Genomic DNA, 21,856 nt, shown 5'->3' with positions numbered 1-21,856 from the left:
GCCGCAATCTTTGCAAGGACACAAAATCAGTCCGTCACAACTTGATCTAGAAAATGCAAAGTTTAGAAACATTTGAAGTCCTGCCTCATACTTTTCACTTGTTCTTGGAAAATCCATCCAACTTTTATCCATACTTTTAATATAAATAAATGTCCTCCAACAAGCTTCCAAGAGCATGAAAACAACAACTACACATTAGTACTTAGAAAAGGCATAGGTTTATGACACGGTTAGACCGCCAGCAGATATTTATGAAGAAAAAGCATTCACCACAGAGAGACAGTGAAATGTGAAAGAAAGAAGAGAATCTATCTAGCCTTTTATTTTATACTCATAATCTTTTTTTGGTCCAAGGATTCTTTTAAGTTGCTATGACTATTCAGCTAATTGATCTAGAAACAGGACTAAATTGAGAAAAAAAAACAGAACCCGTAAGGGTGCTATGTCATCCTGAACTGGGAGGGGTGGAAGTTCGAGTCAATCACACCTACATAATCAAATGGTACACCATTCGATCTCACCCATCTCAATAACGACATAATATTTGTTAGTCTATTCAATAATCTTGCTCAACAACAATCTGAACCTATCTATCACGGATGCATAACCAGCACATGACCAATGTGCAGTTCAACAAGAAGTCCATTAATTAAGTCCTTAAATATTAATTTTCATCAACCTATTTCTTAAACTTTTGCACTTGTCTTGCAAAAAGGTCATTCCAGTCACCCCATTGCTATTTTGATCTTCATCAAAGAGCTTCCAAGTCGATTTCTATTCATAGCCTAAACAGAGCTTCAATTACAACTAAGTTTCATAGATTAACATTAAAAGAGATTCACAGAAAAAAATGAAAAACAGGGGGGAATTGACATTTTATCGAACAGGTTATGGGCAACAGCTTCATTGTGTTTACCACTTCAATTTTGGAACAAGATATGCGCACCTGAAGTATCTTCCCGCTTTCCCAATGTAGAGCTCCGTTCTTTAGCTTTTACTCCCTGCCTGCCCTTCCAGATGTCTTAGCCGAGGGATTTAAAGTTGAGGTTAGAAAAGATGAAGATGGTTGTTTACGGAGATAGCTTCGATTGCTACCAATATTCTGGACTGGCCGAGATAGCTTGTATGCTGAGAGGTGAGAGAGATGAGAAGAAGAAAATTTTCACCAAGTCCTTTTGCCGGCAAAATGAAACTTCACAGTACTTCAGCAAGTGTTTTGGAGCCAAAATAAAACGATCTCGTTTTCTGTGTTTTTTCGATTTTTTTTTTTGGTTCATCTCACATTTTCCAGAGTGTCATCATAGGTTACCTAAAGGCACATTATTATTTGTATATCATGATAAAATAAAAAAATTATAATACATATTATTGAATTTAGTAATAAGTGTCATGATATATTTACTATAATGACACAAACCAGAAAGTGTCCTTATAGGCATGTTGTCGCGCCCCACTTTTTGATAATGTTGTGTGGAAGTAGTGTGGTGTGTAGGTGAACGTGTGTGAAAGTGAAAATAAAAGGCCATGGGACTTAAGAATGCGACGATTTGGCCAAACAAAGTTCAAAAAAGGGTTTTTTAATGAAAATGGAGTCGCCACTTGGTATAGAGTTAGGGTGTACCAAGTCACCCAAAAATGATTTTTTGTTTTTGAATGAAAAAAAATAAATAAACCCTTTTAAAGAACTTTTGGGTCTACGTAACCAAAAAGAGGGATCGGGGGTCATATTTGATAAGGGAGAAGGCAAAGGCAAGGCCTAAGGCACTCCCTCACCCTAGCCAAGGCTAGTTGCGTGACTTAACCCAACTTTTCCTAATTTTTCTACCCAAGGTATGTATCGCGTGTTGGATATGACTATATGAATGCAAAAACCTAGACCTAGGGGGACATGGGGGAAATTTCTCTTCAAAGGTTGAGTGGTGTCAATCACATTAATTGTGAAACCCAATAATGATCCTTTGGAGAGGTCACATATAATCCTAAATGACGTAAAAATGAGTGGAATGCATGCCATGTGAAGATGTGAGTTTGTGTGAAGTGAGAAAAGTGATAAAAATAATAGGATGTAAGTGGAGGTGTGCAAATGTATTTACAAGGTAAGGTGAGTAAAGAATGATAATGTGAAAATAACATAAAGTGCATGTGTGCGAGTGATATGGTATAAAGTGTGAGTAGTTAAGTGAAAACGTCCAAAAGTAGTGTGAAGTGAGAATGTGGAAAAAGGGATATAATATAAAGTAGAAGTGTATGTGATAGCGAATGAATAAAATGCATGAACACTAGAGGAATGCATCAGGACGGGAACGGGGACTCCTAACTTTGTGACTTTAATCTTCCTTTTGATTAGAAAGGAGAACTAGCGTGCTAAGGCTATTTGTAGAGCCACACTCGCTCGTTTCCCTTGTCGAAAGGGGACTCTTCAAACAAATGTACCCTATGATTAGCATGAGGTGCAAAAATCCTAAAATGAGGGGAAAAGGGGTTCGAGGAGCATGCCAAATGATAAAAACTAAGGAAAATGCATGAAATGTAGTGAACATGCAAGTATGCACTAACGAAAAGGGACGGCCTATTGGGTCTAGCGTTGGACTAGCCCTTTCTATGAATTCCTACTAGCATTGGACTAGTGGAAACGGAACAAAGAACCGCAACTAGCGTTGGACTAGTGCGGTGACGGGAAAAGGGGCCACTACTAGCGTTGGACTAGTGTGGTGACGTGCATTCATCCATCATATTCGTCCATGGCTATGGAAAGCAAATAGACATGCCAAACACTCATAAACACGTAACACGTAACACTTAGCATGCTCGACTAGATGCAAGAGCCTAATAAAACACTTAACACATAACACATAACACATAGGCATGCAACCAAGCTAATGAATCTATTACATTTGCTAACTAAAACAAAGGGGAAGGGGAAAATGGACCAAATTGCTCACCAAGCCCTATCTATTACAAACCAAGAGGTGTACACATACCCCATAATGAATAACTTAAATAAAGCAAAAGTAAATGAAATAAATGCAAGGAATTAAGGAAAGGCAAGGAAAGCGAAGTAGACATGCATATTCACATAACACGTTGGATCACATAGGAGAGACAAAAAAAAAGATAAAAGAAGTTATACCTCCCTTGCGATGGTAATCAAATGAAGTAAAATGGCTTCAAAACAATAAAAAGGTCAAGGTACCACTTTATTTAAGAAAAATTAAAAGAAATGTGCAAAACAAAGCTCACTTGATCATAAAGTCCCTAAAGTCATGACTTAAGCGCAATTTAAACAAAGCATGGTAGTTAATTGAAGCAAACAAGCAATGAAGTTGCACAAATTAAAATTACCAAGGACCAAATTGATGAAATTATTTAATTGATTGGGTCTTAGTGGAACAAGGAGAGACTTGGGGGGCCAAAATGCAATTCTCAAGATTTTTCATGCATGCATACGTAGGAAACACAATTTTCTGCAATGAACATCTTCTGAAATTAAAACAACCGCTGGCTGCATTTCCATCTCATACACAAATTCTAAGCAGCTTTGACTAAATCTATCCAAACTTTGGATTAAGCAACAAAACAAACAAGTTCCACATCTAACAAGCAAAACATGGAAGGAAATTATGCAAATACTTATGAAGCCTTTATGCGAAATGGAAGAAGATTGCTGCAATTTTCAGTCATGACGTTATTTGCTTCATTATGCAAACAGGTTTATCCAACCAGAAATTATTTGCTTCATTATTGAAACAGGTTTATCCCAATCACGCACAGGACACTTCAGTCAAGCTACAAACCAAATCAAGTGTTTGAAACAAAACCAAAGCTTCGGCCATCTAAGGAAAAGAAAGGGTATTCGCGCATGCTGCTGCAACATGACCAAGAGCTTTGAGCTCGTTGCAGCAGGCTTTATGCGCAGGCTTCTGCAACTAACTAAGAAAGAAACCAGCTGCATTTCATTTACAAGCTCAGATTAAGGAACTAACCACGTAACCATCCCAAACCAAACAAACAAAACTCAGCAAAATATCATGCAGAAATTCTGGAAAACATGCGTGCAACACTGGTTTGACAACCTGAACCATTCATTTTCCAGCAAGCATTAGATCCTAAATCAGGAACTCTAGCCCCCAAACATGCGAACCCAGCATCAAACTTCAATCTAAACCAGAGCCTATTAAACATTTAAACATGCGAAGGAAACTCAGGGTATGACAGCTTTCTTTTTGCTGATTTTTACTACACCATGCGGCACTCACAAACCCAGTTTGCAGACACAGTCAAGTCCCAGCTGAGCTAAAACAAACAAAACTACCACCTAAACTTCTCACTTTGCATCATGAAAATTCTGGATTTCAAAAACAAAAATTAGAGAAAAAGGGATGCAAACATTGGAATAACATTCTGAAAAATTTTCCAGTTTTCATTTCTCTTCTGCAATTTACTTTAAAAAACCGAAACATGCTTGTGAAACAAAGCCAGTAAGTCTATGGATTCATCCATTAAACCCCCCCCAATGCCATGACCTTTAACGCATGCTGCTACCCTCAAACACAATCATCTATACTCCAAAAGGGCTACTCACAACCACCGAAAATAAAATGCAGCAAAGGAACCTGCTTGGAGTGGCTAAAGTTTCAGCATTTACATGGTAATGTCTACTGCCATAACAAACCAGAAACTTGCAAGAAGCAACAAAAGGAAGTTTGAAACAAAACTAAGCATACTATACTACCGACACTTCACAAAACTGATCATGCGAACCAGGAGAAAACAAAATCAGAAACAATGGTCGCGCAAATCTGATAAAAGGAAGAGCATCTGCAATTTCCTGGGCTCGCTTGTCGCAAATAATCAGTCATAAACACAAAAGCCTCTTAAGTTCATCATAGAACCCCCACTGAGGAATCCAAACTACTATCTCTAAACCCCAGGTCAACACCCTATACGTTCCTTAAACATGAATCAAGACAGGAAACACAGAAAAATCCAAACTTGGCATGGGTTCTGGACTGAAATACCTCAGTAAGGATCTGGTGATGATGGAGGGCTGAAGTGATGGCAGTCGTGAAGGCTAATAGTTCCGACAGCTCCTCTGCTCCTTGGGGAAGTAGTGCCAGACCTCTTCTCCTCTTTGCTCTCTCTCCCTTTCAGTTATGGTTGAGAAAAGATCAAAACTTTCTACTCTCCCTCTCGTTCTTTTTGGTTTCTCTCCTTTTCTCCTTTTTTAGCCGTCAACCTTCTCTATGTTTCCCTCCACAGTCGTCTCTCGCTTCTCAGTTTTTTCCCTTAGCCGTCCACTCTCTAAAAAACCTCTCTTGCGGCTGCTGTTTCCTCTCCCTTTTATAGGACTCCCTAATCCATAAACCCTCACCTCAAGGGTGAGGATGGAAGAGGAGATTTCTCTCCAAACCCAGGCCATCAGATGAAACGTGCGACTGTCCTTTGCAAGCTGCGACAATACGCAGCTTGCATGCCGTGGCCTCTTTTTTTTTTTTTTTTAATAATAACTTAACAAAATATAGATAACTAATTAATAAAACTAATGAAGAAATGCTAATTAAGATAAAAATGAAATGCTAATTTTCCTTTCTTTTCCTTTTCTCTCTTTTTTCCTTTTTTCCCCTTTTTTTTTAAGAAAACATTGAATTTGAATAAAAACAACTAATTAAAATACAATAAAAGACACGAGACAGGAATCAACCAAAATAAATCTAAAATTGAACAAATAAATCCAAACTAAACTAATTTAAAAAATAAAATAAAATTCGAAACCAAAAATTTGGTGTCTACACATGTCAGGAAAAGTCATTTTTGTTGTAGTGAAGAGGAAAAGAAAAAAAAAAGAAGAAAAACTTGGTTGCCAAGTGTTGGTAATCCAAGATAGGTTTGACCAAAGGAATTTTCTTCCTTCTTATCTTTCGTTTGGACCAAATTTTCCTCCATTTCTTCTTGTCTTAGCCGAGAGCTTGGTGGGAAAAAAGAGAGGAGAAAAACTTCCATTTTCATCTTGATTTTGCCTTGTTTGAGTTAGAATTACAAAAACTAAACCGAACAAACTAGCACTGAGAAAGCAAGGAAGCTTGTAGCGGAGAGTTTTTGGAAAGGAAAGCTTGGTTCTTTACTTTTTCTAGTGGTTTTGAAGGTATAAGTTGAATAATTTCCTTTTTCTTTCTTATTCTTGCAAAATATGGTGAAGATGACTTGAATCTTGGAATATTATGGATGATACTCTAGACTTGGTGAAAATTAGCGAAATTTCAGCTAGGGTTTGTGATGTTCAGCCTTGATTTATGTTGTTTAACTATAATATGTTGGTATTGATCTTGGCTATGGACTTATGAGGTGATTGGTAGCTTTATTGTGACCTTTTAAATTCTAAATGGAAATTTCCAACTTTATTTGAGATTTTTCAGCTTTGGTAATATGATGATATATGCTAGAAATGACGGTTTTATGGCCTAGATTATGAGTCACTTTTATCTTATTACTTGTAGGTTGACTTGGTGCTGATTTGGAAAGAAAATAAAGCCTTGAAATGGCTGGAAAAATTGGTAAACACAAAGGAAATGCTACCCCATTTTTCTTTCGTGGGATAAGTAAGTGAAAACGGAAATAAGTGTGTGACTTGTGAGCGATTTGGGACTTAGTTATGTAGGGATGCTTAAATTGACCTTGTGAGTGATATATAAGCTAAAATTTTGGCCAAAAGTGTATATTTCTCAAAAACAAAGTAACAACCACTTTAAACACGATTTTCTAGTTTCTTCCGCCAAGTTGCGAACTTAAACGTTTTAATCGCTTCTTTATCGAAACCAAAAGAGCGAGCATGAATTTTCTATGGTTTAATAAGTAAAATAAGTACTACTTAAATGAGTTCTATTTACTTGATTTTCTTTAAGCGAAACTTCCATATTTTGAAACCCTAGTTGACTGCAAATTATTAAACGGTATTTTATTGCAGATTTGGACTCTAGCCACGGAGTTGAACCTGAGCTTGGCTTTGGAAAGCAATAACTCATTGGTGAGTGTTCCAAGTGCATGATTGAAATTGATACTTGAATGAAATACTTGGCTAATGCAATTGGATAGTACTTGACTTGTTTGGACGGGTAAGGGTATACTTTATCGCACTTGGCCTAATATGACTTATTAATGTTCATTGGTTATTATTGACTTGATATACATGTGTATAACTTGAATACTATCTGGAATTCCAGAAACCCTATGGTGAGTTAATTGAGTCAAGCCGGCAAGGGCCTGGTCGATTAGATAACAAGCCCTAAGTCTCCTGTTTTATCGAGTGGAGTGTTATCTCTTCAACTAATTGGTATGCTTGAGTATTACCACCACTATTTATATTGGAGTTCGGGCCCGCTAGGGGGATTGAATGGTGGATGGAGAGTGGAGTTAAGTGGCGCACTACTGGACTAGTTATACTACTTGAAAGTTGACAGAGTGTCAACTACTATTTGATAAAGCTATGGCTGAGTTAGCTTGCAAGAGAGGCTGCATCTTTTTTCCTGTCAATGTTGGGTACCTAATGACTGCTATGTGAAGTGATATTGCTCAATTTATGAACTCTTATGCTCACTACTTTGACATTTTCATTTTATATTGTGGCCAACTTGTTACTTGGGTTTGCATGATATTTTGGAACCTCACTGAGTTTTGGCTCATCCTATTAGTTTTGTTTTCCTTACAAGGGGTACGAGCATGGGCGTGAGGCTGGTACAAGCTGGCGTAGTCTAGTTTTTGAAATTTTGTGATTGTACTCGCGCTAGTGCTCGATTAGAGTTGGAAGTTATCTAGAACTTGAATCTTTTATTATATATGGGAATGTATGAATTTTTGAGATGGAACTAGGTATAAATGTACATTCTAAGTTTGGGAACTGATGTTTCATTTACTTTTGAAGTTATAACTTGTTTTCTTAAAGTGAGTGAGTGAGTCCTAGCGAGAGTTGGGCAGAAGGTCTGCTCAACCTTGGGGTACGCCTTAGGGATAGGTGGGGTTGTCACAGATATTACGTTGTTATTACCTTACCACTAACATTTAATTTCAATTCATCCAACTTCACAGGAAGCTATTCTTACAAAGAAAAACAGGAGACAGGAAATTACTTTTAGCACCCAAAAAAAATGAGCTATTCATATATTCATATGTATATTTTGGACATGAAACTTCTTATACACAACAGTAAGAGCTAAAGAAACATAAATACTTTAAAGAAAACTAAAGGCTAAAACCAATCCGTAGTGAAAAATTCACTTGAACAAATAAAGTTTGACTCCAACAGAAAAGCCTGATTTCTTGATCCTATTAGATATAAATATTTCATGTATCTACTGCAAAAGCCACGAACCTACTGCAGCTAATGCATACCCTTGACACTCGAAATTAAAGAAAGCACGTTAAAAATCATTAAGATAGAATAAACTGTATTTCCTGGGTACCTTTTAACTCACCACTCAGTTATTAGTTGTTGAAAGCAGGAGAGATGAGAGTTAGCTAGGGATTGTATTAAGATTATTAACTAATTGACAAAGGGAAGGACAAACGAAAAGCTCTGAAGCTTTAAGATCGAAGCAACAGACAATGGATATATTTAAAGCTTTTAAAGCACAAATCAGGTTCACTAATGGTGGGGAATGCATAATAAAACTAGCATTTTACACATGAAGGTGGCTAACTATTAAGTAGTGAATTACTCAGAAAAGCAAAGAAAGCAGATTTTGACTCGAGCAAGTAAGAGGTTGATGGCAAGGATAACAAAAACCACCAAGGAGAAGGAAAAAATGCGTAAAGGAAACTGAAGCACCAGAATAAAGTTTTTAGTTGCCAACACAGGAAAGATGCATCACAAACATTCGCATAGAATTGAAATGTATTTCTATTTTTTTTCCTTTGAAAGAGCTCAAGCACCAGGCTTTAATAACATAGCGAAGCCCACTAGTCTGTATTGTGCATATGTGATGAGAATGATAATCAAATATTATGGGTTCACATTTTGCATCAATGTTAAGCTCTATTTCATCAATTTCAAAAGCAGGAAGAGTTGTTTCCGAATACCACAATGAGAAATATTTGGACTCAGAATTAAGATAAAATTAACTATATAGTTCTATAACAATTTGGAGAGTAAAATACAATATTATGATTCTCGTAAGGAAGATACAACTAACATCCTAGAAAATCAATAGAGCATTTGATTATGTAGGAAGAAAATTACAATAGTTAAACTACTAGATTATGACAGCATAATTGTGTTACTGTCGTTATTTAGCTTTATGCTATGATCAAATCACGTAGTTCAGCCTAACACTTGAGCTAAATTAGCAACTAACATTGTTTTATAAGTACTAGACATAATAAAAAATATAAATTCAGTGAAACAAGTTAGGTTGTGACTATTCTAAACTTTTACTATCTACACAGCTAGAATATATTTCTTCGAATCCCTCTCATAATTGGAAACAGCTGCTTCACAAAATTGATAAAATAATCGTTATTCACATCCTTTGTGCAGAAATAGCATTAATCATACAACCATAACTTGGTTGGCATTGCCTAACAGTGGTCTTGGTATAGCATTATAATATACCAGAATAATCAACTTACTGCAATTATACAAGTATGGAAGTTGTGACGACCCCACTTCCCCCTAGAGCGTACCCCAGGGTTTGGCGGAAAATGGGTTACAACTTCAAAAGTAAATGAAACAACAGTTTCCAAACTTATGATGTACATTTATACCCAGTTCTATCTCAACCATTCATACATTTCCCAATATAACAAAAGATTCAACTTCTAGATAACTTTCAACCCTAAAGGAGAACTAGCGCAAGTACAATCACAAAAGTCAAAACTAGATGACATCAGCCTGTACCAGCCTCACGCCTATGCTCGTATCACCTATAAGGAAAACAAAACTAATAGGATGAGCCAAAATTCAGTGAGGTTCCAAAACATCACGCAAACCCAAGTAGCGAGTTGACCATTGTATAAAACTTGAAATATCAAAGTAGCGAGCATAAGAGTTTATAAAAATAAGCAATAACACTTCAAATAGCAAACTATTAGATATCCAACATTTTCAGGTAAAAGGATACAGTCTGCTCTCGGGAGCAGGTTCCGTGGCCACTTGTTTAAAATCTGTTGACACTCGATCAACCATGGAATTATAACAAGTCCAGTAGAGCACCAGTTAACTCCAATCTTCGTCCACCATTCAAACCTCCTACCGGGCCCGAACTCCAAGATAAACACTGGTAGTAATACTCAAACATACCAATTAGTCGAGGAGATAACACTCTACTCGACAGAACAGGAGACCCATGGTTCGTTATCTAATCGACCAGGCCCTTGCCGGCTCGACTCAATTAACTAGCCAGTGGGGTTTGGGTTCCCAAGCAGTCAGTATAGTCGATGAGATAATATCTCCAATCGACTTAATCAAGATAAAAGTACGGAGACGAAATGAGAGGCACCTCCGACTCGGATTGAGTGTGATACATGCTGTCGTTTAGCACTTACAAGTCAAGCACAAGTACAAACACAAGTATAGGTCAATCAAGTTCAAACATGTACAAGATCATTCAAGAAGGGAAGGACGAGTCTGAATAAGGGCACACTCGCCTAACCCTGACCAAGTCACAAATAATGCCTAGTGCAGAGGCCCTGTCCTGGGCCTAGACACGTGGCAGCCCAGAAGGACCAGAGCTGGGCTGGGATCCCTGGCCCATGGGGACCATCCTAGGGCACACCGCCGCCAGGGCTCCCTAGGGCTCCAGAGAACAATCCCACTGAGGGCGGGAGGAATCCCCCTCAACGCGGGATTGAGACTATTCCGGGAACGCACGGAGGTCGGACTCTCGAGCAAGTATAAATAATAACGCACACCAACTACATAAGGTACGATGACTATTGGCCAAACACGCTCAACAGTTTTACTCCTAGTGAGCTCCATTCACCAGAAAACTAACTTGACCGTCGGAGTGCCCTCGGGGACAACCTCGGGGCTTCCCTGTCAGTCACCCTAGAGACCATTTTTTGTTTGTTTCGCAGGGCTGGGATGCACTCTTCTCATCAGTACGCCGAGCTCATCAGGTCAGCTCGGTCCGGGGAAGCTCAGCGCTTCTTCAGTTGGCGCCGCCTGTGGGAACGAAAAGGTAAGTGCAGTTGTGTTGATGGCGAGAACACATTCCAAGCGAACCGTAGAGAACACCGATTCCGGAGCCGGCGAGGGGTCCCGGCGAAGGGAGACCGAGACGGCTCGGGACGCCGGGGGCTCAGCCCTTTCATGGGAACGGAGACAGCAGATCCTTCAGTTCGTAACGGCGAACCTCCTTATGCTGGAAGACATAATCCGACAGGCGAAGAAGGGGGGTGAAGCCCGTGGCGCACAAACCTCCAAGGCGAAGGAGAAGGAGAAGGAATCACCACTCATTCCCTCGGAGAATGAGTCACGGGACCAACCCCCCAGAAGGAAACGGCCACGGACTCCCCCTCGCCCACGGGCCTCGGTGGTCGCGGATAGCGTGAGATACTCCCGCGACCGGTCCGCGGGGAGCCGACCGAGAAATCCCACCCCGCGAAAACCTGCGCGGAATGAGCCTGAACGCTCCCCCGCCCGATCTGTCAAGAGCCGGCCGCGCGACCTTCCCTAGTGGAAACCTGTCCGGGACGAACTCGAGCAGATCTTGCAGCCGCAATTGTACGAGAACAATTACATAGCCTGGCCTTTTACCCGGGGGATAGAGGACTACCCGCTACCCCGGAGGTTCAAGATCCCGAACATCGAAGTGTACGATGCTTCGACTGACCCGGAAGACCACCTCTCGGTCTTCCTGACGCACATGCGTCTGTAAACCGCTGCGGATGAAGTCCGCAGCAAAACCTTCCCCATGTTTCTGAAAGGGAGAGCCCGGCTCTGGTTCCAGGGTCAGGCACCTGGGTACATCCGAAATTTTTTCGAACTGGCCAGGCAGTTCGTCGCCCGGTTCGTATCTTCGAAGACTTACTCGAAGAACGTGACTCACCTGATGGCAATCAGGCAGAAGCCGGATAAGTCCCTAAGAAATTTCATGACCTGCTTCAACACAGAGAGCCTGCAGATCCGAGACAAGGATGAAAAGGTGGTGATGGCCGCCTTCATGAACGAGCTCAGGGCGGAGGAGCTCTTCTACAAGCTGGCCGAGAAGCCTCCTGGGGACCTGGATGAGCTCTTGACTAGGGCGCACGCAGCCGCTAACGCAGAAGAGGCAGCACGCTTGAAGAAGGAGTCGGATCGGGAGCTCGGCGATCGGAGGGGACGGGGAAATCCGCCGAAAAATAAGGACGTCCCGGCCAAGAAGAACGTTTTCAATCGACTCTCCAAGGAGAAAACCTCCGCTCAGCCACCGCTTCCGGAAAAGGGGTACACCCCCCTGACTTGGCCAAGAGCCCAGATCCTGGCAGTTATGGAGGCAGAGGATCTGGGGGAACGACCGCCTAAGATGGGGACACCCTGGAACAAGAGAAATCAGGACCGGTACTGTGCCTTCCACCGTGATGTTGGGCATGATACGGAGGGGTGCTGGTCCCTGCGGAAGGAGATCGAGGATCTGATCCAGCGCGGCTTCCTTGGACGATTTGAGCAGCAAGGTCGGCCGGGTCAGGAGCCGAGACGCGTCTGCCGTGGAGACGAGGGCGAGGGCCATCGTCGCGACCGACCTGAGTGGCGTGACATTCCCCAGAGCCGCTCTCCCGACCAGGACACTCAGAACTTGACAGGGGTGATAAACACCATTGCTGGGGGTCCCATGGGGGGTGACAGCCATGCAGCACGGAAGAACAGGTGACCTCTCCCCGAGGAGGATGATTCCCTGAAGCGCCTGTGCATGGACGAAGAAATCACCTTCGGGTCAAGGGATGCGGTTCCCCTGGCGTCAGGGAACCACGAGGCCATTGTGATAGACGTCGTGACTAATAACTATCAGGTGAAAAAAGTGTACGTCGACCAGGGAGTGCAGTGGACATCATGTTTTACCGGGTGTTCAAGGACCTCGGCTGGGAGGACGGACAGTTGACCCCGGTTCGGACACCCCTGGTGGGCTTCACCGGGCCGCCCATCAACCCGGAGGGGATGATCACCCTGATGGTCACGATAGGGCAGGCGCCCAAATGCCGGACCATCCCCGTCAACTTCGTGGTGGTCAAACAACAATCCCCGTATAATATGTTCCTGGGTCGGCCCGCCTTGAAAGCCCTCCGAGCTATCCCGTTTTCGCTCCACCTCAGCGTCAAATTCCCCACCCCGGGAGGAATAGCCGAGGTACACGGAGATCTCGAAGCGGCCCGAGCATGCTACCTGGCCGTGTTCCGGGGGCAAGAGAAGGTGGTCGCTCAGACGACCAGCTTGGAGCCCTACATCCCGGGGGAAGAGGCCCAGCAGTTGGGCACCCAGGACGAGATCGAGGAGTTCCCCTTGAGAGAGGACAGGCCTGACCGGGTCCTCCGCATCGGCGCGGCGTTACCTCCGGAGGAAAAGGAGGGTCTGAAGGCCCTGCTAAGGGAGTACTCCTGGGACTTCGCGTGGACGGTCGGGTTTCCAACTGACCTGGCCGTCCACCACCTCAACGTTGATCCCCGCTTGAAGCCGGTGAAGCAGAAGAAGAGGAGTTTCGCCCCAGAGAGGAATGAGGTGATCAAGAAGGAGGTCGGCAAACTGCTGGAATCCAAGATCATCCTGGAGGTATACTACCCGACTTGGTTAGCCAACCCCGTCCTGGTGAAGAAGAAGGACCAGTTTTGGAGGATGTGCGTGGACTTCACAGATCTCAGTAAGGCCTGCCCAAAGGACTGTTTCCCCTTGCCGAGGATCGACAGGTTAGTAGACTCTGCTGTGGGTTTTGACGTTTTATGTTTCCTGGATGCCTTCAAGGGATACCACCAGATAGAGATGGCCGAAAAAGACTGGGAAAAGACTTCCTTCATCACTGAGGAAGGAGCTTACTGCTACCGGACAATGCCGTTTGGGCTAAAGAACGCTGGAGCTACCTACCAGCGCCTGGTCAACAAATTATTCCAGAACCAGATCGGCCGGAACATGGATGTTTACGTGGACGATATGATCGTCAAGAACCGAACCGACCGGCAGCTCGTTCCTGACCTGAGGGAAATTTTGGACATCCTATGGGAGAGCCGGATGCGACTGAACCCGAAGAAATGCACTTTCGGGGTAAGGTCGGGAAGGTTCCTAGGATTCCTAGTCTCCCGAGAGGGGATCCGGGCCAACCTGGATAAGCTCCAGGCCATCCTGGGTATGGCCCCTCCGAGGAACATAAAGGAGGTCCAACGGCTCACGGGAAGGATGGCCGCCCTGAATAGATTCCTCTCGCGTTCCGCGGTGAGGGGGCTAACCCACTGGCTCCTTCCCGGAAACCCTGCCGGGAGCCTCGTCCTCCTCCAGGGGAACCTCCGCCAGCTCGGCCCCCACGTCGCTCCGGCCTACCAGGTCTTTCAGGGCATGCCCCTTGCAATACCCGTCAAAGAGCTAGTCTAACTTCTCCTCGGCGGCAGGGTTGTAGTCCTTGAACGGGGCCAAGTCAAAGCCAGGCAGGCCAAGCTCCTTCACCTGGTCCAGGGGTCGCGTGAAGCCGACCTGAAGGATGGGTTGGTTGAGGAGGGCGACGTCTTCGGCAAATTGTTCCGAGGAGATGAACTCCCGAACAGCCTTCTTGCGCTCCCGGCTGACGGTGCCGGAGAGCTCAATGGCGTGGTCCGCCCTCAGCTTCTCCACGCCCGTCCTCTCCTGGTCCAGCTCTAACCTGGTGGAGGCGAGCTGGACCTGAGCCGTTTCCAGCTCCTTCTCGGTCTTGCCCAACTTGGCCTTAAGGGAGTCCGTCTCCTTAAGGGCCTGGGCAAGCCTCTGCTCGATCTCCCGACTCTTTTTCTGCAGTTTCTCCAAGTTGGGAGACAGCTCGGAGAAGCGGGTCACCAGGGCAGCCCCGGCGGCATTGGCCTGCCAACTCCATCCAAGGGAAAATCAGAGACACAAGTGGCCTAAATGGAAGAAAGCTTACTTGAGCCTGGGCGGTGTAATACATGTCCTGGAGCTCGGACGGGCCGGCCAGCTCCATCCACCTCCTGTCGCGCGGGAGGACTGATCCTGCGACCAACTCGCGAGCCACCTCGGGGAACTGGGCTCAGTCGTTGATGGAAAACTCCCAGGACGGGCAGAAGCTACGGGGGTCGTGCATGGTGCGGGCCTGGCCCGGCTTCACAGGGGCCACATGGCGGAAATGCCACAAGCTGAGGGGAGGTGTCTCCCGTACGTGCTCCTCCGCGGAGCCAACCCCCAGATGGGTCGAATCCGCATGGGGGGCGCCCCCCGACGTCAGCAAGAGAGGGGGCTGCGCTGGAGCTGGCGCGAGCCTCTTCCCAGGCTGGGAGGGCTCATCCCCTCGGCCCCTCTTCTGCCCGGTCGCCCGGTCGCCTTCTTCTTGCTAGCGACCTGCTTGGAGGGGGACGAGGAGTGTGACACTTCCTTCTGGGGGGCCGAGCTGCCCCTTGGAGCCAGAGATGCTTCGGAGGCCTTCTTGGCCGCCTATGGTTGCGGGGTGGGGGCGACTTGCTCGGAAGGCGTGCCCAGCAACTTGGAGAGCCTCCTCACTGCAGTAAATACCACCAGGTTAGCAAAAATAAGTTAGTAAAAGAAAGGATAAGGCAACAGACAACAGGGATACAGAGGCGACATTACAGGTGTCGTAGTTGGTAGTGTGACAGCCCCACTTTCCCCTAAGGCGAACCAAAGGGGTTAGCGGACTGCCTGCCCAGCTCTCGCCAGGACTACGGATCAAATTAGAGCTATCTATTGCGATCCGGAACTTACAAACGAGCGTAAACAGGTCAAAATGGTAAAATAACCCAAAATAAAAAATGAAATCCGGAGTCGGTCATGAATAGTAACCGATCCGTCAAAACCCAACCGAAAGAGCACGCAAACATTCACATCTGAACTTTAGCGATTACAATCCAAAAGGACATACAAAAAGCTTTCAAAAGATAATACATATACACGGTTTGCCAAATCAAAAGAGAAACGCCCCAAAAGTACACTTAGGGTTTTAATACATGAGCTATACAAAAGATATGTTCAACTAGCTCAAGTCGGCAACCGATTATCAAATCCAGTCCAAAAGTATTTATTTTTCCTGTAAGGAAAACAAAAGGAACAGAACGGGGTGAGCTTGCGCTCAATGAGGTACCAAACAGATAGCATTAAAATCATGGCATTTCACATTTAACAAATCAGATACACATGTCAGATGTAAAGCAAAGGAACCAATGATTCAAATCAGAAGGATACGGGTGGCTCTCAGGAGCCAAATTTCCAGCGCAATACTTGATCCAAACCGGTTGACTCTCCGTCAACGTATATAGAACCAATGAGTCCGTAGACCCCTCTTATCACCGAATTCCGTCCACCAAACACCCCTTTACCGGGCCCGCTCACCTCAAACGAACAAAATGGTAATACTCGAGTATACCCGGAATCAAGGGTCTCAATACCCAAAATCCCCGAACAGACTACCGTGGTTCGTTATCTAATCGTCCAGGCCCTTTCCGGCCCGACTCAAATAACTTAGCCACAGGATTGAGCTCATAGGTCATAGAAATCCGAACAGATGCAGACACAGATAACAGATTCAAATTTTGCATAGTAAATTGGCATATGAACAGACTAGAGAACGAGTGTGATAAAGTACACCCTCGTCTCGAACAAATAAACAGATTTCAGAGCAGAAATCAAGTTAAATAGCAATGGAGGGGAGTGGTACACTCACCGGCTCAACTTCAAAAGTTTTCACTTCAGATTGGCCTTAATCGCCAAGAAACCCTAAAATAATCAAAATAAATCAATTGAAGGTTTTACTTCCAGAATCGAGTAAACACAATGCACATGAGGCTCGACTACTAGTCGTATGCCTCGCCAAAATAATTACTAATGCAAGGGTGGAAAACATGATTTTCTTGGAAACAAAAAGGTAACATGAAGACTTAGGCGCAAACAACCCAAAAGCCTTTCATTCTACCAAAAGGCAAATCCAACTTAAAGGAACCAACTGCCTAGAAAATCGGGCAGCACTTCCCCTAAAATTCTTACTTTTCCAGCCATTAAGGCTTCATTATTTTTCTTCAATCACAACCCAACAACACACAGATAAGCATTTCATGTCAAGAGCCGTTCCATAGGCTCACAATATCATAAAACAAGAAACCATACCGAGCCATAAACAACACCAATTCACAACCCCAATAGGGTTTTATAAACATATACCAGCATGAAAGCAAACCAGAAATTAAGAAAGGGCTTTAACCTAAGCCTTGATAAGAAAACCGGATTTGACCTCATAATGCGGTAATGGCTCAACTCTCACTACAAATGTCGGATGGGGGTGTAAGACCCACCGATTCGAAGCTATGAAACAGGGCTACAACAATGAAGAAGGGCACTCAATCCAGTTCCTAGCTTAACTAGGTCGAAAGTGCCAAATACTATACCAGAATTACCAAAACAGGTTTGCAAAACACAGAAAATTGTAATTACTATAACTCAGTCTATACAAGTCCAAATGCCGAAATTCCAAAGGCATATGATAGCTAAGACATCCAGTAACATTTCATCAGAAGACACCAACTTCAAAATCCAAACCAAATCCAGTCAAAATAGGCAATTACTATCGCAGTTCCGCACATTCTGTTCACCAAAAACAGCAAACAGTAAAAACGGCATAACTCTCTCTATACTACTCCAAATTCCCTGAAATTTTGCAGGCACTTCAAACTCATCAATACCTACAACTTTCATGTTTTGAGAAAAGTCCAATTCGGCCTCTATCTATGACCTAAAATTTCGGACAGAATGTTCAACCAAGAACCCTAATTTTCCAGAAATTCTTCCAAATTCAAAATTGATTGCAATTTCCTATCATATGCACCTACTAGAGCTAAAGCCCCTTATTACCAACCATCAAAAACAACCATACCATCAAAATCATATGAAACCAGAAAATTCATCATAAAATGGAAAACTTCACTAAATCAAGCCAAACCAAGAAATAAATCATATATTCCAACACTCAAGCACTACTAAGCATAATTTAAGCTTCATAGGGTGTAAGAGGGTGTTCAAGCTTCACTTACCAAGAAACAAGAGAGAAGAGGTTGTTGAACACCTTAAACCTTCAACCAAGCTTCAATAAACAACTTACTAGCACTAGAAGGTAAGATTGTATGGAATGGAATTGGATGTAACCAATGTTTTTGGTTGATTTGCAACAAGTAGAAGCTTGAATGGTGAAGAAAGTTTCTTCCTTCCTTGCTCAAGGTGGCCGGCCAACAAGAGAAGAAAAATGGTGATTTTTTGTGCATTTTTTTGATATATAATCCTTTGGTCAAAAAAGTCAAAATTGGGAATAGTAATTCTTAAAAAAACTTCCAATGAGGAGGTGACACTTGTCACCTCCATAAATGCATTCTTATCTTTCTTTCCTCTCTCACATCAATCACTTCACACATTCTACTTATCACTTAACACCCGATAAATTTTAAACAGTATCCGAAACTTAACCTTATTGGCCGAATTTTTCCGAACTTTTCGCACTAGTGGGTCCCACGTCCACTATTTACTCTTAATTTTCTAAAAATTCTCCAATGCTAGAAAAAATCATCTTAAAACTATAATTGCTCATAAAATCCACTAAGAAAATATTTCTAAACCAGAAAATGCAGAAAACATGCAATTAAAGGGAACTAAACCCTAAGAAAATAATTAGGGTTTTACGGGTTCTCACACTCTCCCCCCCCTTAAAAGAATTTCGTCCTCGAAATTTCTTATTAACGGAATCTATCAAATCTAGAGTACCCAACGGACCATACCTTCTCCATCCTCAGACGAGTCAGGGACCTGATGCTGCTCTAGAGAATATACTCGAGCAAAAGTGACCTGCCTTTCGTCAGGGTAGTGTAGGGCCGCGAATATATCAACCATTTTCTCAAGCCACTTCTCAGCAACGTCGGGGTCGGGTCCCCCAATAAACTTTGGCGGGGAAAACTTTTGAAAACGTTCGAGAGCTCTATCCTCGCTCTCGACGTGGTTACCAGGGTTCCCGGGGTTAGGGTTTGGGTTTTGGCCCTGTTGTTGTACTACTTGTGCTAGTAGGTTTGTCATTTGCTGCATAGCGGCAGCTATCTGCACATTGGGGTCTATTTGGGATTCAGGATTGGGTCCAGTAGAGGTTTCCCCCGTTTCCCTAACCGGCGTGGGTTGTCTAGTTCCGCGCCCACGTCCCCGACCACTTCGTGTTCCTTCCATAAGTTTCACTCGGTCTAGGCAAGAATGCTAAACCAAAATAAGCACGATACATGTAAGTAACACTCAAAACTTTTATGATACCACACATTTATACAGTCCAAACAAGATCAACGCATATATACAAGTCGGTCAAAATTAGGCCGCACACATACATACAGCCAGTTAAGTCAAGTACAAACATAGACGATCCACCGAGGAATGGCCTTTCTAGTTCACCAAATCCTTTCTAACCTAGGCCCTCATATCTTTCGTATCCGGGCGCAAGAATCCCATCTAAGATAATTCACAACTCGAGCCGGCCGGTCCCAAGAGTAAACCATCCTTATTAAAGATTCCTACCCGACATACATACCTAGCTTCCTCGAGTCCTATGATAATGATTCGTACACTTATCACATGCCCGGTTCATAACTTACGCTCAAACGAGCACTTAGACATATTCATGAAATTAGGACCACAACACCACTTGGCCCAGTCTCACTCCGCGCAGAGACCACGCGAAGTGGCTCTGATACCAATTGTGACAGCCCCACTTTCCCCTAAGGCGAACCAAAGGGGTTAGCGGACTGCCTGCCCAGCTCTCGCCAGGACTACGGATCAAATTAGAGCTATCTATTGCGATCCGGAACTTACAAACGAGCGTAAACAGGTCAAAATGGTAAAATAACCCAAAATAAAAAATGAAATCCGGAGTCGGTCATGAATAGTAACCGATCCGTCAAAACCCAACCGAAAGAGCACGCAAACATTCACATCTGAACTTTAGCGATTACAATCCAAAAGGACATACAAAAAGCTTTCAAAAGATAATACATATACACGGTTTGCCAAATCAAAAGAGAAACGCCCCAAAAGTACACTTAGGGTTTTAATACATGAGCTATACAAAAGATATGTTCAACTAGCTCAAGTCGGCAACCGATTATCAAATCCAGTCCAAAAGTATTTATTTTTCCTGTAAGGAAAACAAAAGGAACAGAACGGGGTGAGCTTGCGCTCAATGAGGTACCAAACAGATAGCATTAAAATCATGGCATTTCACATTTAACAAATCAGATACACATGTCAGATGTAAAGCAAAGGAACCAATGATTCAAATCAGAAGGATACGGGTGGCTCTCAGGAGCCAAATTTCCAGCGCAATACTTGATCCTAACCGGTTGACTCTCCGTCAACGTATATAGAACCAATGCGTCCGTAGACCCCTCTTATCACCGAATTCCGTCCACCAAACACCCCTTTACCGGGCCCGCTCACCTCAAACGAACAAAAATGGTAATACTCGAGTATACCCGGAATCAAGGGTCTCAATACCCAAAATCCCCGAACAGACTACCGTGGTTCGTTATCTAATCGTCCAGGCCCTTGCCGGCCCGACTCGAATAACTTAGCCACAGGATTGAGCTCATAGGTCATAGAAATCCGAACAGATGCCGAACAGATGCAGACAGATAACAGATTCAAATTTTGCATAGTAAATTGGCATATGAACAGACTAGAGAACGAGTGTGATAAAGTACACCCTCGTCTCGAACAAATAAACAGATTGCAGAGCAGAAATCAAGTTAAACAGCAATGGAGGGGAGTGGTACACTCACCGGCTCAACTTCAAAAGTTTTCACTTCAGATTGGCCTTAATCGCCAAGAAACCCTAAAATAATCAAAATAAATCAATTGAAGGTTTTACTTCCAGAATCGAGTAAACACAATGCACATGAGGCTCGACTACTAGTCGTATGCCTCGCCAAAATAATTACTAATGCAAGGGTGGAAAACATGATTTTCTTGGAAACAAAAAGGTAACATGAAGACTTAGGCGCAAACAACCCAAAAGCCTTTCATTCTACCAAAAGGCAAATCCAACTTAAAGGAACCAACGGCCTAGAAAATCGGGCAGCACTTCCCCTAAAATTCTTACTTTTCCAGCCATTAAGGCTTCATTATTTTTCTTCAATCACAACCCAACAACACACAGATAAGCATTTCATGTCAAGAGCCGTTCCATAGGCTCACAATATCATAAAACAAGAAACCATACCGAGCCATAAACAACACCAATTCACAACCCCAATAGGGTTTTATAAACATATACCAGCATGAAAGCAAACCAGAAATTAAGAAAGGGCTTTAACCTAAGCCTTGATAAGAAAACCGGATTTGACCTCATAATGCGGTAATGGCACAACTCTCACTACAAATGTCGGATGGGGGTGTAAGACCCACCGATTCGAAGCTATGAAACAGGGTTACAACAATTCAGAAGGGCACTCAATCCAGTTCCTAGCTTAACTAGGTCGAAAGTGCCAAATACTATACCAGAATTACCAAAACAGGTTTGCAAAACACAGAAAATTGTAATTACTATAACTCAGTCTATACAAGTCCAAATGCCGAAATTCCAAAGGCATATGATAGCTAAGACATCCAGTAACATTTCATCAGAAGACACCAACTTCAAAATCCAAACCAAATCCAGTCAAACTAGGCAATTACTATCGC

The 21,856-nt window shown here is 43.3% G+C and overlaps 1 protein-coding gene across 1 annotated transcript; it reads left to right on the top strand.

The window, feature by feature from the left end:
* Nucleotides 1-12,041: 12,041 nt before the first annotated feature.
* LOC113759952 lies at nucleotides 12,042-12,839 on the top strand. Its single transcript, XM_027302530.1, has one exon. It carries the CDS (start codon nucleotides 12,042-12,044, stop codon nucleotides 12,837-12,839), a length of 798 nt encoding a protein of 265 aa, XP_027158331.1.
* The last annotated feature ends 9,017 nt before the right edge of the window (nucleotides 12,840-21,856 follow it).

This window comes from Coffea eugenioides, chromosome 2 (assembly GCF_003713205.1).
Source record: "Coffea eugenioides isolate CCC68of chromosome 2, Ceug_1.0, whole genome shotgun sequence".
In the NCBI taxonomy this organism is placed as follows: Eukaryota; Viridiplantae; Streptophyta; class Magnoliopsida; order Gentianales; family Rubiaceae; genus Coffea; species Coffea eugenioides.
This window is presented reverse-complemented; position numbering and strand designations above follow the sequence as displayed.

Excerpts from the sequence above, each read along its gene's own strand:
- LOC113759952 (XM_027302530.1), top strand. The coding sequence starts at position 12,042 with ATGGCAATCAGGCAGAAGCCGGATAAGTCCCTAAGAAATTTCATGACC.